The 15,711-nt window shown below is 41.1% G+C and overlaps 1 protein-coding gene across 1 annotated transcript in view; it reads right to left on the bottom strand.

Moving 5' to 3' along the window:
- The window catches only part of GPC1 (glypican 1), a 96,101-nt gene that overhangs the window by 2,094 nt on the left and 78,296 nt on the right, over nt 1-15,711 (bottom strand). The window contains exons 3-8 of the mRNA XM_073674464.1: nt 14,314-14,708; nt 12,389-12,554; nt 11,035-11,165; nt 10,194-10,313; nt 3,902-4,035; nt 3,640-3,815 (exon numbers count right to left, since the gene is read on the bottom strand). Coding sequence (XP_073530565.1) covers nt 3,640-3,815; nt 3,902-4,035; nt 10,194-10,313; nt 11,035-11,165; nt 12,389-12,554; nt 14,314-14,708 — 1,122 coding nt within the window. The remainder of the gene's footprint in view (nt 1-3,639; nt 3,816-3,901; nt 4,036-10,193; nt 10,314-11,034; nt 11,166-12,388; nt 12,555-14,313; nt 14,709-15,711) is intronic.

Genomic DNA, 15,711 nt, shown 5'->3' with positions numbered 1-15,711 from the left:
TGTGTTTAATTCAGTTGTAATAGCTCTGGGCTTCTAAGAGACCAAAGTTGGGCTCTTCATGGTCTCACTGTTTTGAGAACTGTGAGGCTTTATGCTTATGAGCTGGGAGATACCACTGTGTGGGGGAGGCAGGGAATGTGCAGAATGGAAACGCTACAGATCTGCGCTATTATCATTCGTCATTCTGTGTGTAGATGAATAAGAGGAGATATAAGAGACTATAAACAGCAACTGAGGTCATTACAGGCATTATGTCATTAGAAACTCTGATTAACCATTTACAGGTAGCTGATTTCTCCTTTTGCAGAGTAACCCTTTAAGAGCAGTTATGTCCTTTTGCAGAGTAACCCTTTAAGAGCAGCTATGTCCTTTTGAAGAGTAACCCTTTAAGAGCAGCTATGTCCTTTTGCAGAGTATCCCTTTAAGAGCAGCTATGTCCTTTTGCAGAGTAACCCTTTAAGAGCAGCTCTACCTTCCACTTTTATCAGAGTTGCATATTACACAGGGACATCTTAATACATGGCAGATAAATAACAATATTCACTATGATGCAAAGTTTTGGCTTCTGCTGGAGGTGAAGTAAATCCTCACCTAATTTGCATTTTGTTGATTCACTACTCATTGGGATGCATTTTTTGTTAGTAAATCACCAAGATTGTGATACTGTTTTGGTGATTTTATGAGAAAAATAGGTTAATTAATTCTTCTATTAAATTCTTTAGACCGGCAAGTCAACAAAACAAGACAAGACAAGGCCTCATTCTGCAGGGATCCACTGTGCTATTTAGATGTTATATTAAAGGGGGTTTCCGGCCTTAGGCTACAAGTCTGCAGTTACTCTACGTGACTGCAGACTTGTGAATCCTCACATTGCACACATGGCGTGTTGGGGGGAATCTCCGATGCTGTGACCGCAATGATACGATTTGCATACTTCTGGGCACATTCCAACTAGACGTGTCCAGCCTCCCTAAGTTCACTTGCATTGAGCGAGGCCATGCCCATCTAGTCAGTACGTGACTGCATGTATGCAAATCATATACAGTACAGACCAAAAGTTTGGACACACCTTCTCATTTAAAGATTTTTCTGTATTTTATTGACTATAAAAATTGTACATTCACACTGAAGGCATCAAAACTATGAATTAACACATGTGGAATTATATACTTAACAAAAAAGTGTGAAACAACTGAAAATATGTCTTATATTCTAGGTTCTTCAAAGTAGCCACCTTTTGCTTTGAGGACTGCTTTGCACACTCTTGATGAGCTTCAAGAGGTAGTCACCGAAAATGGTCTTCCAACAATCTTGAAGGAGTTCCCACAGAAACTTAGCACTTGTTGGCCCTTTTGCCTTCACTTTGCAATTGGGTTCAGGTCTAGTGACTATGGAGGCCAGGTCATCTGGCGTAGCACCCCATCACTCTCCTTCTTGGTCAAATAGCCCTTACACAGCCTGGAGGTGTGTTTGGGGTCATTGTCCTGTTGAAAAATAAATGATGGTCCAACTAAACGCAAACCGGATGGAATAGCATGCCGCTGCAAGATGCTGTGGTAGCCATGCTGGTTCAGTATGCCTTCAATTTTGAATAAATCCCCAACAGTGTCACCAGCAAAGCACCCCCACACCATCACACCTCCTCCTCCATGCTTCACAGTGGGAACCAGGCATGTAGAGTCCATCCGTTCACCTTTTCTGCATCGCACAAAGACACGGTGGTTGGAACCAAAGATCTCAAATTTGGACTCATCAGACCAAAGCACAGATTTCCACTGGTCTAATGTCCATTCCTTGTGTTCTTTAGCCCAAACAAGTCTCTTCTGCTTGTTGCCTGTCTTTAGCAGTGGTTTCCTAGCAGCTATTTTACCATGAAGGCCTGCTGCACAAAGTCTCCTCTTAACAGTTGTTGTAGAGATGTGTCTGCTGCTAGAACTCTGGGTGGCATTGACCTGGTCTCTAATCTGAGCTGCTGTTAACCTGCGATTTCTGAGGCTGATGACTCGGATAAACTTATCCTCAGAAGCAGAGGTGACTCTTGGTCTTCCTTTCCTGGGGCGGTCCTCATGTGAGCCAGTTTCTTTGTAGCACTTGATGGTTTTTGCAACTGCACTTGGGGACACTTTCAAAGTTTTCCCAATTTTTCGCACTGACTGACCTTCATTTCTTAAAGTAATGATGGCCACTTGTTTTTCTTTACTTAGAATTTGTATTATGGCAAGAAAAAAGCAGCTAACAGTCTATTGAGTAGGACTATCAGCTGTGTATCCACCAGACTTCTGATGGTCCCAACCCCATTTATAAGGCAAGAAATCCCACTTATTAAACCTGACAGGGCACACCTGGGAAGTGAAATCCATTTCCGGTGACTACCTCTTGAAGCTCATCAAGAGAATGCCAAGAGTGTGCAAAGCAGTCATCAAAGCAAAAGGTGGCTACTTTGAAGAACCTAGAATATAAGACATATTTTCAGTTGTTTCACACTTTTTTGTTAAGTATATAATTCCACATGTGTTAATTCATAGTTTTGATGCCTTCAGTGTGAATGTACAATTTTCATAGTCATGAAAATACAGAAAAATCTTTAAATGAGAAGGTGTGTCCAAACTTTTGGTCTGTACTGTACTTGCAATCAGTAGTCCGCTGCTCCTGTCACCGGTGAATCTTCACAGTGTGAACGATGTGAGGATTCACAAGTCTGCAGTCACACAAAGTGACTGCAGACTTGTACCCTCAGGCTGGACAACATTTGAGCTAGGCCCCCGCCTATCCCCTCACAGTTGGTACATCCCAGAGGAAAATCTCTCACCAGATTTTGATCCCACACTAGTGAAATGAAAGTAAAACCTACATTCCTGTAATACTGAGGGAAATCATCTGATTTGTTAATGACATAGATTTGAGAAAAGTCTTATAATTTTATCTGCTGACACTTTTTATATTTTTCTCATACTTGACGAATCCTCTTTAAGGGGACACGGAAAATGAGCTGCATAGCACTGCATACATTACAAAGTGTAATGTGCTTTTTTAAGGATTCTCACGTGAGTAAAACCGGTGTAAAAAAAAATCTGAAGCACAAGGAAGTTCATAAGGGGCCTATAGAATTCATTAGTCAGCATACAAACTACAACATAGGTGCAAAGTAGTCTTGTATGCACAAGGGCTAAGTATCAATTATAGCATTTCCTTGAGAAATCGTAGATCTATCATAAGAAAGTGCTAACTATAGAATAAATCTGATGTAAACCATCTGATGCAGACCACTCCTAGGCCAGAAGAAGGGACCTTTTTGATCCAGCAGAAGGGACCTTTTTGATCCAGCAGAAGGGACCTTTTTGATCCAGCAGAAGGGACCTTTTTGTTCACCCTGCTGCCTAATCAGAATACCGTTAAAGGAAGTTGTTCTTTAAGTATTCAATTAATATATTCCATCAGCTCAGCATAGGTGAATGTATGCTCATATAATTCATATCCCCAGAGAAAGAAGCAAACTCCAAGCTCAATGAAAGAAGAATATCCATCAAAGACATCCCGGACATGATATCTTTGATTTGATCAGTGTGCGAAGGTCAAACCTCGGTGTTCCTGTGGGATCACCATTAAACTCTGGAATTACATTTTGTACTGTTCTCTTACTTGTGTCTTGGAAATCCACATCATTTCCATTGTAGGCATTGCGGAGGCGATTGGTCATAATCTTCAGCTGCATGATCTGCTGACGGATGGTCATGTCAGGCTTTGTAATATCCACATCAATCTCAGGATTATTTATCTGGTTGGCGAGTCCGCTGCCCATACGCTCAGGCATGTACCTAAAGAAAAGCAACGTACAATTTTGAAGAGTTCAGAAGAAATACAAAAAACCTTTATCTAGCTGGAAAATATGACCAAGACTCACTTTGCTCTTGCCATTCCATTCCAGCACTTGTCTTCATTTCCTGGACCAGCAATAACCTTTTCACTGCAGAATATGTTTGGTAGAGATACCCAATAATCTTGAACTTCAGTGAGCATTACCTTTACATCTGAAACCTTTAAAAAATATTATAATCATTACTTTGGATACATTGTGTTGGAGGTTTAATTCTTAAGATTCTATATTTCCCAGTTGAGTATATATTTAAGGTGAGTATTCTTAAATGGAATCTGTCAGCAGGTTTTTGCTATTTCATCTGAGAGCAACATAATGTAGGAGCAGAGACCCTGATTCCAGAGATGTGTCACTTACTGTGCTGCTTTCTGCAGTTTTAATAAAATTTCTGCAGATCTAGCAGTTCTCTGAATGTTGAGCTTTGTATAACCCCGCCCACACCACTGATTGACAGCCTATGCACAGTGTAAACACAAAGCAGCCAATCAGTGGTAAGGGGGCGGGGTTATGCCGAACTCAGAATACGCTTATCTGCTTGGCAGCAGATTTACCATCCCTCAAATGAAAATCTCCTGCTGATAAAACAGTGATTTTGTCAAAACTACAGCAATCAGCCTGGTAAGTGATACATCACTGGAATCAGAGTATCTTTCTCTACATTATGCTGTTCTCAGATTAGGAGACAAAAATGCAGTGACAGAATCCTTCAAAACTGATATCCCCAAACCCTACACTACACACTGATTTTGATCATCTGAATGCACGGCATCTCGCTGTGGCTACACAATGTCTGTCGCTCTTCCTGAACCAAGATGTCTATGCGTTACAAGGACAATCCATTTTTTCAATAGGAACATAAGGCTACACTTCCCCTATAGTGTCATTGCAGGGAAATACTTATTAACAAATTCCTCCACAATTCACAGGTGACAAATAACACTATAAATGCAGACACCTTAGTATCATGGAGAGGAGGTATGGATTGTTAACATGCACATGATCATTCGGTCTACTTATAGAAAATGCATACAAAGAGTTCTATGTATATCACAGAAACTTTTTATTTTAAAGAAACTTTGTAGATTTCAATATTTAAATTGAAAATCTATGATAAACCCAACATTTTTGCATAGTAAGAGTCTCTCCAATAGCTTTTTTTATATCGTTTTCTTGTCTGTCCAGACTGGGATTACACTAGAGAAGAAACTGTATAGAGAAAGAGCTGGATCATCAGAGCCTGCAGAATAAAGCTCCTCTCCAACTTAAAAGCTAAACTCTTGTAGGATTTTCTCTTGCATAATTTCTTAATTTCTTGTCTGTCCTGACTAGGACTGCCCTAGAGAAGAAGCTGTGCAGAAGAAGAGCGGATTATAAGGGGCTGCATATTAGAATTTATCTTCAATTTAATACCTGAACTTGTGTATGAGCCTTGCATCATTTCCTGTCTGTCCTGCCTAGGAGTACACTAGAGAAGAAGCCGGGCAGTAGAAGATGTTACAAAGAAGAGTTACTCTTCAACTTAATAGTTAAACTGAGACTTTGTCTTGCATCATTTCTCGTGTGTCCTAAGAGCAGACTAGAGAATAAGCCGGGCAGAAGATTAATGATCCAGTTTAAGTCTGCATAGTTTCTAAAGAATTTAAAGAGGACCTGTTACCAGACCAAAAGTGGCCAGTTTTTGCTCTCATTTGATTCCCACTGCTCTCCTGAGTAATCTTTTTATTAACATCCACCATATGGTTCCAAAGGTAAGAGCCTTTTTATTTTGCTAAAATTTTTATGGTTTTTACCAATGGGACATTGCTTACAGGGTAATTTTGCAGCGAATCCTGCAGACACCTCCATGGGATCCTGTGAGCAAAGCCCTTTTGGTAAGGACCATAAAAGTTACCACATCTCTAGAATTGCAGATTTCTACAAAAAAACAAAAAAAGTTAATTACTTGGGCAAGCAGCAGGAATAAAATAAGAGGAGAAACAGGCCATTTTTGACCTGGTGACATGCCTCTTCTATAGCAGAGCTCATGTGAGATTTTGTCTTGCCTCATTTCTTATGTGTACTGACTAGGCATAACCTAGAGAAGAAGCTGGGCAGAAGAAGACCAGGATCATCAAACTTTGCATAGAAGAGTTTCTCTCCTACTTAATAGCGAAGCTCGTGAGATTGTGTCTGGCATCATATCCCTGTCTGTCCTACCTAGGAGTACCCTAGAGAAGAAACTAGGCGGAAGACTAGACTGTGGAACATGAAATACCTTGTCTGCTGTGTCTAGTATTGCTGCTCAGCCCTTGATCTTGCATAAAGCTAAACTGCAATAGCTGAAACAGCCCATGGACAAAGAGTAACAATGTTTATAATAAAAAGAAAACCCCTTTTTATAAACTCAGTCAATCTCTCTCAGACATTTATGGTATATCCTGTGAATAATCCATAAATGCTTGTCATGAGACAACCCCTTTAAATCAAATCTGTCAGCCCAAACTGACCGTATAAACTAAGCACATAGTGTAAGCGGGGATATAGCCCCTATAAAAACTGGATCTAAAGTGATCTAATCGCTGCTAATTATGGAGCTCAGTGCACCCTTGGAGTGGCAAAGAGTCTCAGTGCACCGTTCCACCCACACTGGTGCTTGATAGCACTGGCTAAGTAGAGTGAGCACTGTCTGCACAGAAAACTCAGGCAAATCAGCACCGTCATAATCCAGTAGGGAAGGTTGGGGCATAGGAAACTAGTCTGCTAGTCTGAGGAATAGTGCACTGAGCCGCTTGGCCACACCAAGGGTGCACTGAGTATTTGATGAAACTTTAGTTGCTGCAGAATGGAAGCAGCAATTAGAAGAAAAAAGGCTCATGCAGATGTCCATGCAAATTGGTCTGAGCACAGACCGTGAATGTACAGACTGTCCGCGGGTCACCCTCGGGTTGGGAGAGCAGCTGCCAGTCCACGAATTGCGGTTCGATCTCGGAACAATTTGCATGGACAGCTGAATGAGCCCTTAAGGTATATTTTTTTTTATAGGGGCTATATCACCTTTAATGCTGTCAAGCTTAGTTTCCACTATTAGCCTGGGCTGGCAGACTCTCTTTACTGTATCCAACATGACTGTGCCCACTGCGTATTGAGAGTTGGGCACTTTGTGTGATTTATAAGGTTATTGTTATTTACAATTACTATCTTTTTTTCTTCAAGGCAAATAATTATTATTTTTGTATTTGGCCCACATGAATTCAGTAGGAGGCCACATATGCACAGTCCTCAAGGTTCCTGCCTCGGTTGTCCTGACAGAGTGACATATTGTCCCTGGCACATTCTGCTGTTTAGTTTCTCTAATACCAAACAAATGAGGGATTCTGATGTAATACACAAGTTACACATTCCTAGAGACAAAGGCACAATTCCAGGAATACAGCTTGTCTGATCTCTTCTTAGAAGTCAAAAATCAGACATTAAAAACATTTTTAAGATTTTTTAACAAATCACTCCAAAGTATGTAACAACAACAGAATTGAATGTGCTTCCAAAACACATCTTACTTCTCTGTATTTGCTGCCCATGTTTCAGCACTTAGTAATTTGCCCTTTAAATCTTGGCTCTGAGTGGGGAACACTTGGGAATAAGCTTATAATAATAATAATTATTTATAATGTACAATCTGTCAGTTATTAATATGTCCTCAGTAAGCCATAAACTGTGAGTCTGCAGCATTCTGCATTGATCAGCTATCCAGAAGCCAAAAATAACAGAACAATAGACTGCGGCTAGAACTAAACCGAAGCAGGGTTCAATCACTGCAGTGTGCAACTGATTTTGGCCCGTTTCACATGGGTTATGGGTAGGAGTTAAGTTTGGAAGTAAAGTCGCAGATCACAGGAGTTACTGTACATGTCATCAGCATTGTGTACTAATGAGCAAGACTGGGCACAGACAGGAGGATTTTCTAGAATAACTTTTAAATCTGTTATACTGAGGTTTAGGTACATTTTAGGAAATTAAGCTTGTCAATCAGAAATGAATAGAAATACAGAACTACACATATATATATACACACACATATACACACACACACACACACACACACACACCCCGAGCATATACAGTATATACAGGGGGTACGGAAAATATTCAGACCCCTTTAAATTTTTCACTCTTTGTTTCATTGCAGCCATTTGGTAAATTCTTAAAGTTCATTTTTTTCTCATTAAAGTACACTCTGCACCCCATCTAGACTGAAAAAAAACAGAAATGTAGAAATTTTTGCAAATATATATACACACACACACACACACACACACACACAGCGGCATACTATTCCATCCGCTTTGCGTTGAGTTGGACCATCATTTATTTTTCAACAGGACAATGACCCCAAACACACCTCCAGGCTGTGTAAGGGCTATTTTACCAAGAAGGAGAGTGATGGGGTGCTATGCCAGATGACCTGGCCTCCACAGTCACCAGACCTGAACCCAATCGAGATGGTTTGGGGTGAGCTGGTCCGCAGAGTGAAGGCAAAGGGGCCAACAAGTGCTAAGCATCTCTGGGAACTCCTTCAAGATTGTTGGAAGACCATTTCCGGTGACTACCTCTTGAAGCTCATCAAGAGAATGCCAAGAGTGTGCAAAGCAGTCATCAAAGCAAAAGGTGGCTACTTTGAAGAACCTAGAATATACTTTTTTGTTAAGTATATAATTCCACATGTGTTAATTCATAGTTTTGATGCCTTCAGTGTGAATGTACAATTTTCATAGTCATGAAAATACAGAAAAATCTTTAAATTAGAAGGTGTGTCCAAACTTTTGGTCTGTACTGTATATATACACATACATATATAATATATATCTACAGGATTGTGCAAAGTTTTAGGCAGTTGTGGAAAAATGCAATAAAGTAAGAATGCTTTAAAAAATATGAGTGTTAATAGTTTATTTTTATCAATTAACAAAATGTAATTTTGAGTAACTTCAAAAACTGTGTACAAGTGTACCTAGAGCAGGGATGTCAAATTGAAATACACAGAGGGACAAAATTAAAAACTTGGACAAAGTCGTGGCCCAACCTTGATATTCATTTTAACAAATGTCTACAATTGAGGAAGTTTTTCCTTATTATCAAATATAACGATGAACCATGAACAAAGTACATTTTAGTTAATAGCTCTTAAGAGGCAGATCACATTACCGGAGCATTGGATATTTCTTCGCAGGCAGGGACATATATAAAAATCATGGGGTCCCATTTCAGAAGTTCTAATTGCCCCCCCCCCCCCCTGCACCCCTCCAAAAAAAAACAACCTTAATATTCAGTGGGGGTTACAAAACAGCATATCTCACAACTTTGCAGCCCTTACAAAATAATTTTCCACCTATCGAAGCGCCTAGATTGACCATTACCCCCATAAAGTATGATGCCAACAAAAGAGCCCCCCAAACTCATGATATTATCACAGTGAATTCCTGCACAATACCCTGCGCACACATAGTATGATAACCTTATTGTAGCCCCCTCCCCTCAACTTCACTGGCAAAGTATGGTGACCCTAACAGTATGATGCCCCAACTGTGATTCCTACACCGCCCTCCACACTGTATAATGGGCTCCACACAATGGGCATAGTCCTCCATACAGTATAATGGCCCCACATAGTCCTCCATACAGAATAAAGGGCGCCACATAGTCCTCCATACAGAATAAAGGGCGCCACATAGTCCTCCATACAGAATAATGGCACCACATAGTCCTCCATACAGTATAATGGCCCCACATAGTCCTCCATGCAGAATAATGGGCCCCACATAGTCCTTCATACAGTATAATGAGCCCCACATAGTCCTCCATACAGAATAATGGGCCCCCACATAGTCCTCGATGCAGTATAATGGGTCCCACATAGTCCTCCATACAGTATAATGGGTCCCACATAGTCCTCCATACAGAATAATGGCCACACATAGTCCTCCATACAGAATAATGGGGCCACATAGTCCTCCATACAGTATAATGGGTCCCACATAGTCTTCCATACAGAATACTGTAATGGGCCCCACATAGTCCTCCATACAGAATACTGTAATGGGCCCCACATAGTCCTCCATACAGAATACTGTAATGGGCCCCACATAGTCCTCCATACAGAATAATGGCCCCCACAATGCATGGAAGATATTTCATCAAATCTCATTGACAATGCTGGTAATATGGTCGACTGTGTATCAGTCCCGTGAGAACGCCCCGTAACAGTCATCAGTGTTCTGAACTTTTAGACACTCATAACTTCTTTTCTATACTGTTGGCTCCATCAATCTAGTAGTACACTTACCAGGTTGTCCATGCTAGGAACTGAGGACTTATCTTCTGGAGTTGCTTTTCCTTTTCTCTTTCTCTCCTCTGACTTGGATCCTTTGCTAGCCTTTTTGGGATTTCCACAACTTTTGAACACCTGTAGAAAACAAAAGAGACCATGATGGTCATACATCATGTAAAGAATAAATGATAATGAGCAAATTAACCAACCACTGTCCTATCAACTTGCCATCTGACCAACCAATCGCAAACAACTGTGGCATCTATGTGCAATATTAGCAAGCCATGCTCGACTGTTGAATTCTCATACAAGTGAGTGGACAGAGTAGCACATGCAAGTCCACGCAAGACCATCTCTACATTCAATATTAATCAAGCTGAGGGTTGCAGACCCCCGTTCTAGAAGTAGGACAATATAGAGTAATTCACTGCACAATCTTGTTTCATAATACAGTAGGATTTTATTTATTTGTAGACGTAAAGTAGATACACTTTGAGGTTCAGGGAGAAGTGTGACAGGGTATATATTATTACTCTATATTGATACTTGGGGTTCCACATCCCGTCCACCGGCACCTTGACATACAGACTGTGTGCACGCTAATCTCTATCTAGAGGTAGGACATGAATTTATGGCGTTTCCAGTATATATATCGTGAATGTATAAGATGGGTATAACCCTTTTAGCAAATTTGAGAACAGATCCCTTCTGAATAATATCTGGAGCTATGACCCTTCACTGCAGCCTGTAGTGTGGTAGGAAGAGGAACATACGAGGAGCTCAGTAACGTCTATCATTTCAGGTCTATTTTCCATGCTTGTATGGAGCTCAGATTACATTAGTGCTTAGCATTTACCTTATTTGTTATGACCTCCTTGTTCTCCTGCATATGAGTTATGGCCTCCGAGATCTTTGTGTGAATAGTTCCCACAATGTTTTCCACGCCAGCAACTCCATTAAACTTGCCAGCCACGAGCAATAAGGATTCTACAAGAGGTACAGAGAGATAGCCACCATTAGCCCATCACTTAACCCATTCAACTTCTTTTTGTCATCTCTATTTGGATCCAACATTCTTGTATTACCTGGTCAGACTAATATATACAAGAGCACATCGATTCATATTATCATATGAAGAACACTTTACAATGAGAAACAAGTCAATGGTTCACATTTGTGTAACGCACGTTGTCCTGCTCTTCTAGAACATTTGCTTTTCTGTACTATTACTTTTCTTACAATGTGAAGGCCAACCCTTCTATTATGAATGGTATAAAACAGGGATACGAATGTACAAAGGTCGATGTGCTGAGAAAGCATCTCTGTAACGTGTAATCAATTGTGACCATGAGGTTTTCTACCCGTTAATGTAAGTCAGAATAATGATCCCAGATCCCATTGTCTCAGCACAACCTGCCATATATGAATATATACAGTACATCTGCTAACACAGACAGTTCACTACGTGTTCACACAAGACCACTGCTCAAGCACTCAGCAGCTATTTTGTTCCATAGATTTCTGTTCAAGGGTCTGTAAAGGTCTAAGTGTTAATTTCATTCAGATTGGGAGAAATTTTAACCCCAAGGCCTCATGATCGCAACTATGGGTCGTAACTAGGTGTGTGGCCCACAGCTAAGAAATGGCATTCTAATAAGAATGGAGTAATGAGGTTTCATAAGACCTGCAAATAAAGCAAAAAGGAGGCATGACTACCCCAGACAGGCCGGAAAATGCTGATGTTAGTTTCCTGATATTTAGAGATATACGGTCAGTCTCGTGTTTGTAGACCCATGTTGTATTAGAGCGATGGTCACTCCTCCACTCCATTCATTGTCCATGGGACTAAAAGATTGCCAAGCACTGCACTCTACTTCCTACACCAGTCCCATAGACAATGATTGGAGTGGTAGCGTGCATGTATTACCTTCCTAATACATGTGAGACATCTCTGATTCTGATGCCACCCACTGTGCCAGCACTGCCAGGATGCGATCACTCACTCCTCTATGAAGTCAGAGATGACTCACAGGATTTCCCAAAGTTCTGATCATCCATATAACAATATACTGCCCAATTATCACTTTGATCATTATACAAACACAAAATATTGGACTGTGTTTGGCTCGCTCAAGTCTTACCATTATAAGATGGACTAAAGACCAAGAGACGGTAACCTGATCATCCAGATGTCTGACGCCTTCACTTACCGATCAGATTCCTCCACTCCGGGTCTAAATCTGCTTGATTAGCTAGACATCCTCGCATGACGTTCCAGCAGTAATTATCACACAGCTTTATATTGGAGTGGCCGCGGCATAGAGGACAATACATGAGCTTCATGACTTCACGTGTGCATTCTCGACTCATAGGGACCTGAAAGCATGAAATACGGTCATGTGTCATATATCGAGTCTAATTCAGAACGCGAAGATGTCGCAGCAGCAGAAGGACAACATTCTGCAAAACTTGTACACTTGGCACGTCTGTACCAGAATTCAGACTTAAAGGGGTTTTCCCATTAACAAAAGTTGATTTTAATCAATAGATCTTGGAATAATAATAACTTCCACAAGTGGATGTGTATAAATAAAATGTTCCTGTGCTGAGATAATCTTATGAATGTGCCCTGCTGTGTACTGTGTAATGGCTGTGTCTGACTGTACAGGAACACGGTCTGATCATACCACAGCTCCTGGGCACCGGAGGAAGCAAAAGAGTATACAGACATTACAGCAGGGGATCACAGCTGATTGTTGAGGTAAAACATTTCCCTGCCTGATTTTAAACAATATTTTACTTCAAAGAAAGAATCAGCTGCGATCCCGCACTGTCCTGTCAGTATACTCTTTTTCTTCCTCTCCTGCCCAGGAGCTGTGGTATGATCAGACCATGTTCCTGCACGGTCAGACACAGCCATTACACAGTACACAGCAGGGGCACATTTATAAGATTATCTCAGCACAGGAACATTTTATTTAAACACATCCAATTGTGGGAGTTATTATTATTCCAAGATCTATTGATTAAAATCAACTTTTGTTCATGGGAAAACCCCTTTAAGTTGCACCTTCTTTTTGCTGGAAATCAGTTTAGATAAATTTAGAATGTACCAAAAAAAAGACGTGCTGCCGATGAACGGTGACAGACTATGCGCATACAAGGATCTATAACCGACTGCTCTGTGTGCATGGGAAGGGCACCGATCGGAAAAATGTAGCCAGTATAAATCCAGCTTTAGAGTAGACAGTCTGAATATGCGCCAAATTTCTGACAGTGGCTCATTCTGGATGATAAATTTGGTGCATCTTTAGACACTTCAGTCTAATTTTAAACAATAAATTTTTTGCTTTACAGAGACATTTTTCTGTTCCAAATTTTGTTATTTACGTCGCTCCCCTTTTCGTCTTGCCTCATCTGGTTTGTTACTCTCTTTGCTCCTTGAATAAAAAAAAGTGTCTAAAACTCATAATAAATAGCTGTAAAACTTGATGTAACATTATGTTCTAAATTTCACCAAACTTTGGTACATTTTTCGCCACAATCTAGGCCCAAACACATTAGTAAATCCGTTACAATGTATCAGTTTGTGACCTCTAGGATACCCTAACTGTGACTAGCAAGTTGAAAAATATCCAACAGGGTCGGATTTTCTTCAACGTGCTTGTCCGGGTCACGGTACCCTAAGGGTCTCAGAGCGATCCCATTTACTTGTTTTGCCCTGTGATGTAGCAGCTATACATAGTGATCTATGTCACTGGCAAAGCCGCCATGTAAACCCTGCCTAAATCTTACATTAGAGAGCTGCTTTAACCTATATAATGTAACTTAATACATATATTTTCCAGATGTTTGATCACTGGTGAAGAGGTGACGTGTACTAACTAAGAAATATGCTCTGTGAAGTGTGAATACGTGTAGCCTTCTATGTGGTCCGTAGAGTATGGCGTGGCCCAAGCCTAGCCGGCCTCCATCCCCATGTGAACCCCTCCAAAGTTAATAGTGCCTTCAGGCAGTGTTACATTAGCATGTAAGACACATGGAAGAAATGTGAAGATGGAAATAGATTATATATTTTCAATACAATGTGTCCATTGTATGCAGCATGTACAGGACGCTCATTGTGAACACATACCTGGGTGACCTTCCTGACGATATCAGCAGCAGCGCCAAGTCCCTGGACAAACGATCGGGCGGCAATAAATGCCCGGGTTGCCTTTAATTTAATTTCACGTGGAATGTCCCCAAATGGCTTCAGCTGGTCATACTGCTTTGCCAAGCAGTCCAAATACTCGTAAGAAAAGGTGAACTGTGAGTTCTGTGTCTTGAACACTCTCTCCAGCAGATGGCTCCAGAACTCTGTCAGTGCCTCCTCCAGATTGACTCCGGAGCCGCGGTAATACTGGCGCAGCTCGATGTACAAGTCTCTGAATATCTTCCCATCATTTTGGGTGTAAAGTTCTCCATATAAATTGGGAAATGTGTCCATGAGAATCTGCTCGGATTTATTCAACAGGTCCAGAAAGTATCCTGGAAAGGACCGAGATATTGTACATAAGGAATGGTATGGAAACACTGATCTGTGACAACGGCCTGCAGTCACTGTATGGAGCCATCTATGATTACATCTGTGGATCCAACTGCTGGGAGCCTCGCCAATCACGAGAACGGCCTTTGTATACATGGGGCAGTAGTGAGCTTGTGTGACCACTGCTCTATTCACTGTCTATAGGAGCGGTGCTCATATATGTGCATGCCCGCTCCCATTGAAGTGAATAGAGCAGTGGTCATGCATGTGCCTATGTACACATGTATCACCACCCATGGTTAGATATGCAAGCTGCCTCTTCAGAGAGGAAGAGGGCTTGAACTCTAGCACCACCGATTGGAAGTAGCAATTCTAAAAGACTTTTCACAAGGAGAAGCATTATCCCTTAGACACTCATGGTAAGGTGATAAATGTTGGTGGGATAACCCTTTTAAACACGGATTATGATTTATGTTTATAAAACTGGGAAAAAAATATTTTCTTAAATGAAAAGTGTCAGTAGCAACAACTTATTTATATCAGGACCTCAACAAGATGTTTTAAGAAAAAAACAAGCTAAATGGCTCACTGACACTCGTGGCAAAGGATAGTCCAGGCAAATGTAGTCTACCAGGGGCATACTGCCACTGTGTACCATAAACTTAGTCAGGCAGGTAAAGTGTACTGTAGCCTTACTGAGGCAGATATAGTGTACCGTAGCCAAAGTCAGACAGACAGTGTCCCATAGCCTTAGGCAGGCATAGTGTACCTCAGCCTTAGTCAGGCAGACATAGTGTACCTCAGCCTTAGTCAGGCAGACATAGTGTACCTCAGCCTTAGTCAGGAAGACATAGTGTACCATAGCCTTAGGCAGGCATAGTGTACCGTAGCCTTAATCAGGCAGATATAGTGTACCATAGCCTTAGTCAGGCAGACATAGTGTACCATAGCCTTAGTCAGGAAGACATAGTGTACCATAGCCTAAGTCAGGAAGACATAGTGTAC

This window comes from Phyllobates terribilis, unplaced genomic scaffold, assembly GCF_046119375.1.
Source record: "Phyllobates terribilis strain yellow unplaced genomic scaffold, ASM4611937v1 Scaffold_3__8_contigs__length_932513732, whole genome shotgun sequence".
NCBI lineage: Eukaryota > Metazoa > Chordata > Amphibia > Anura > Dendrobatidae > Phyllobates > Phyllobates terribilis.
The sequence above is the reverse complement of the archived record's forward strand: the minus strand, read 5'-3'. Positions and strand labels throughout refer to the sequence as shown.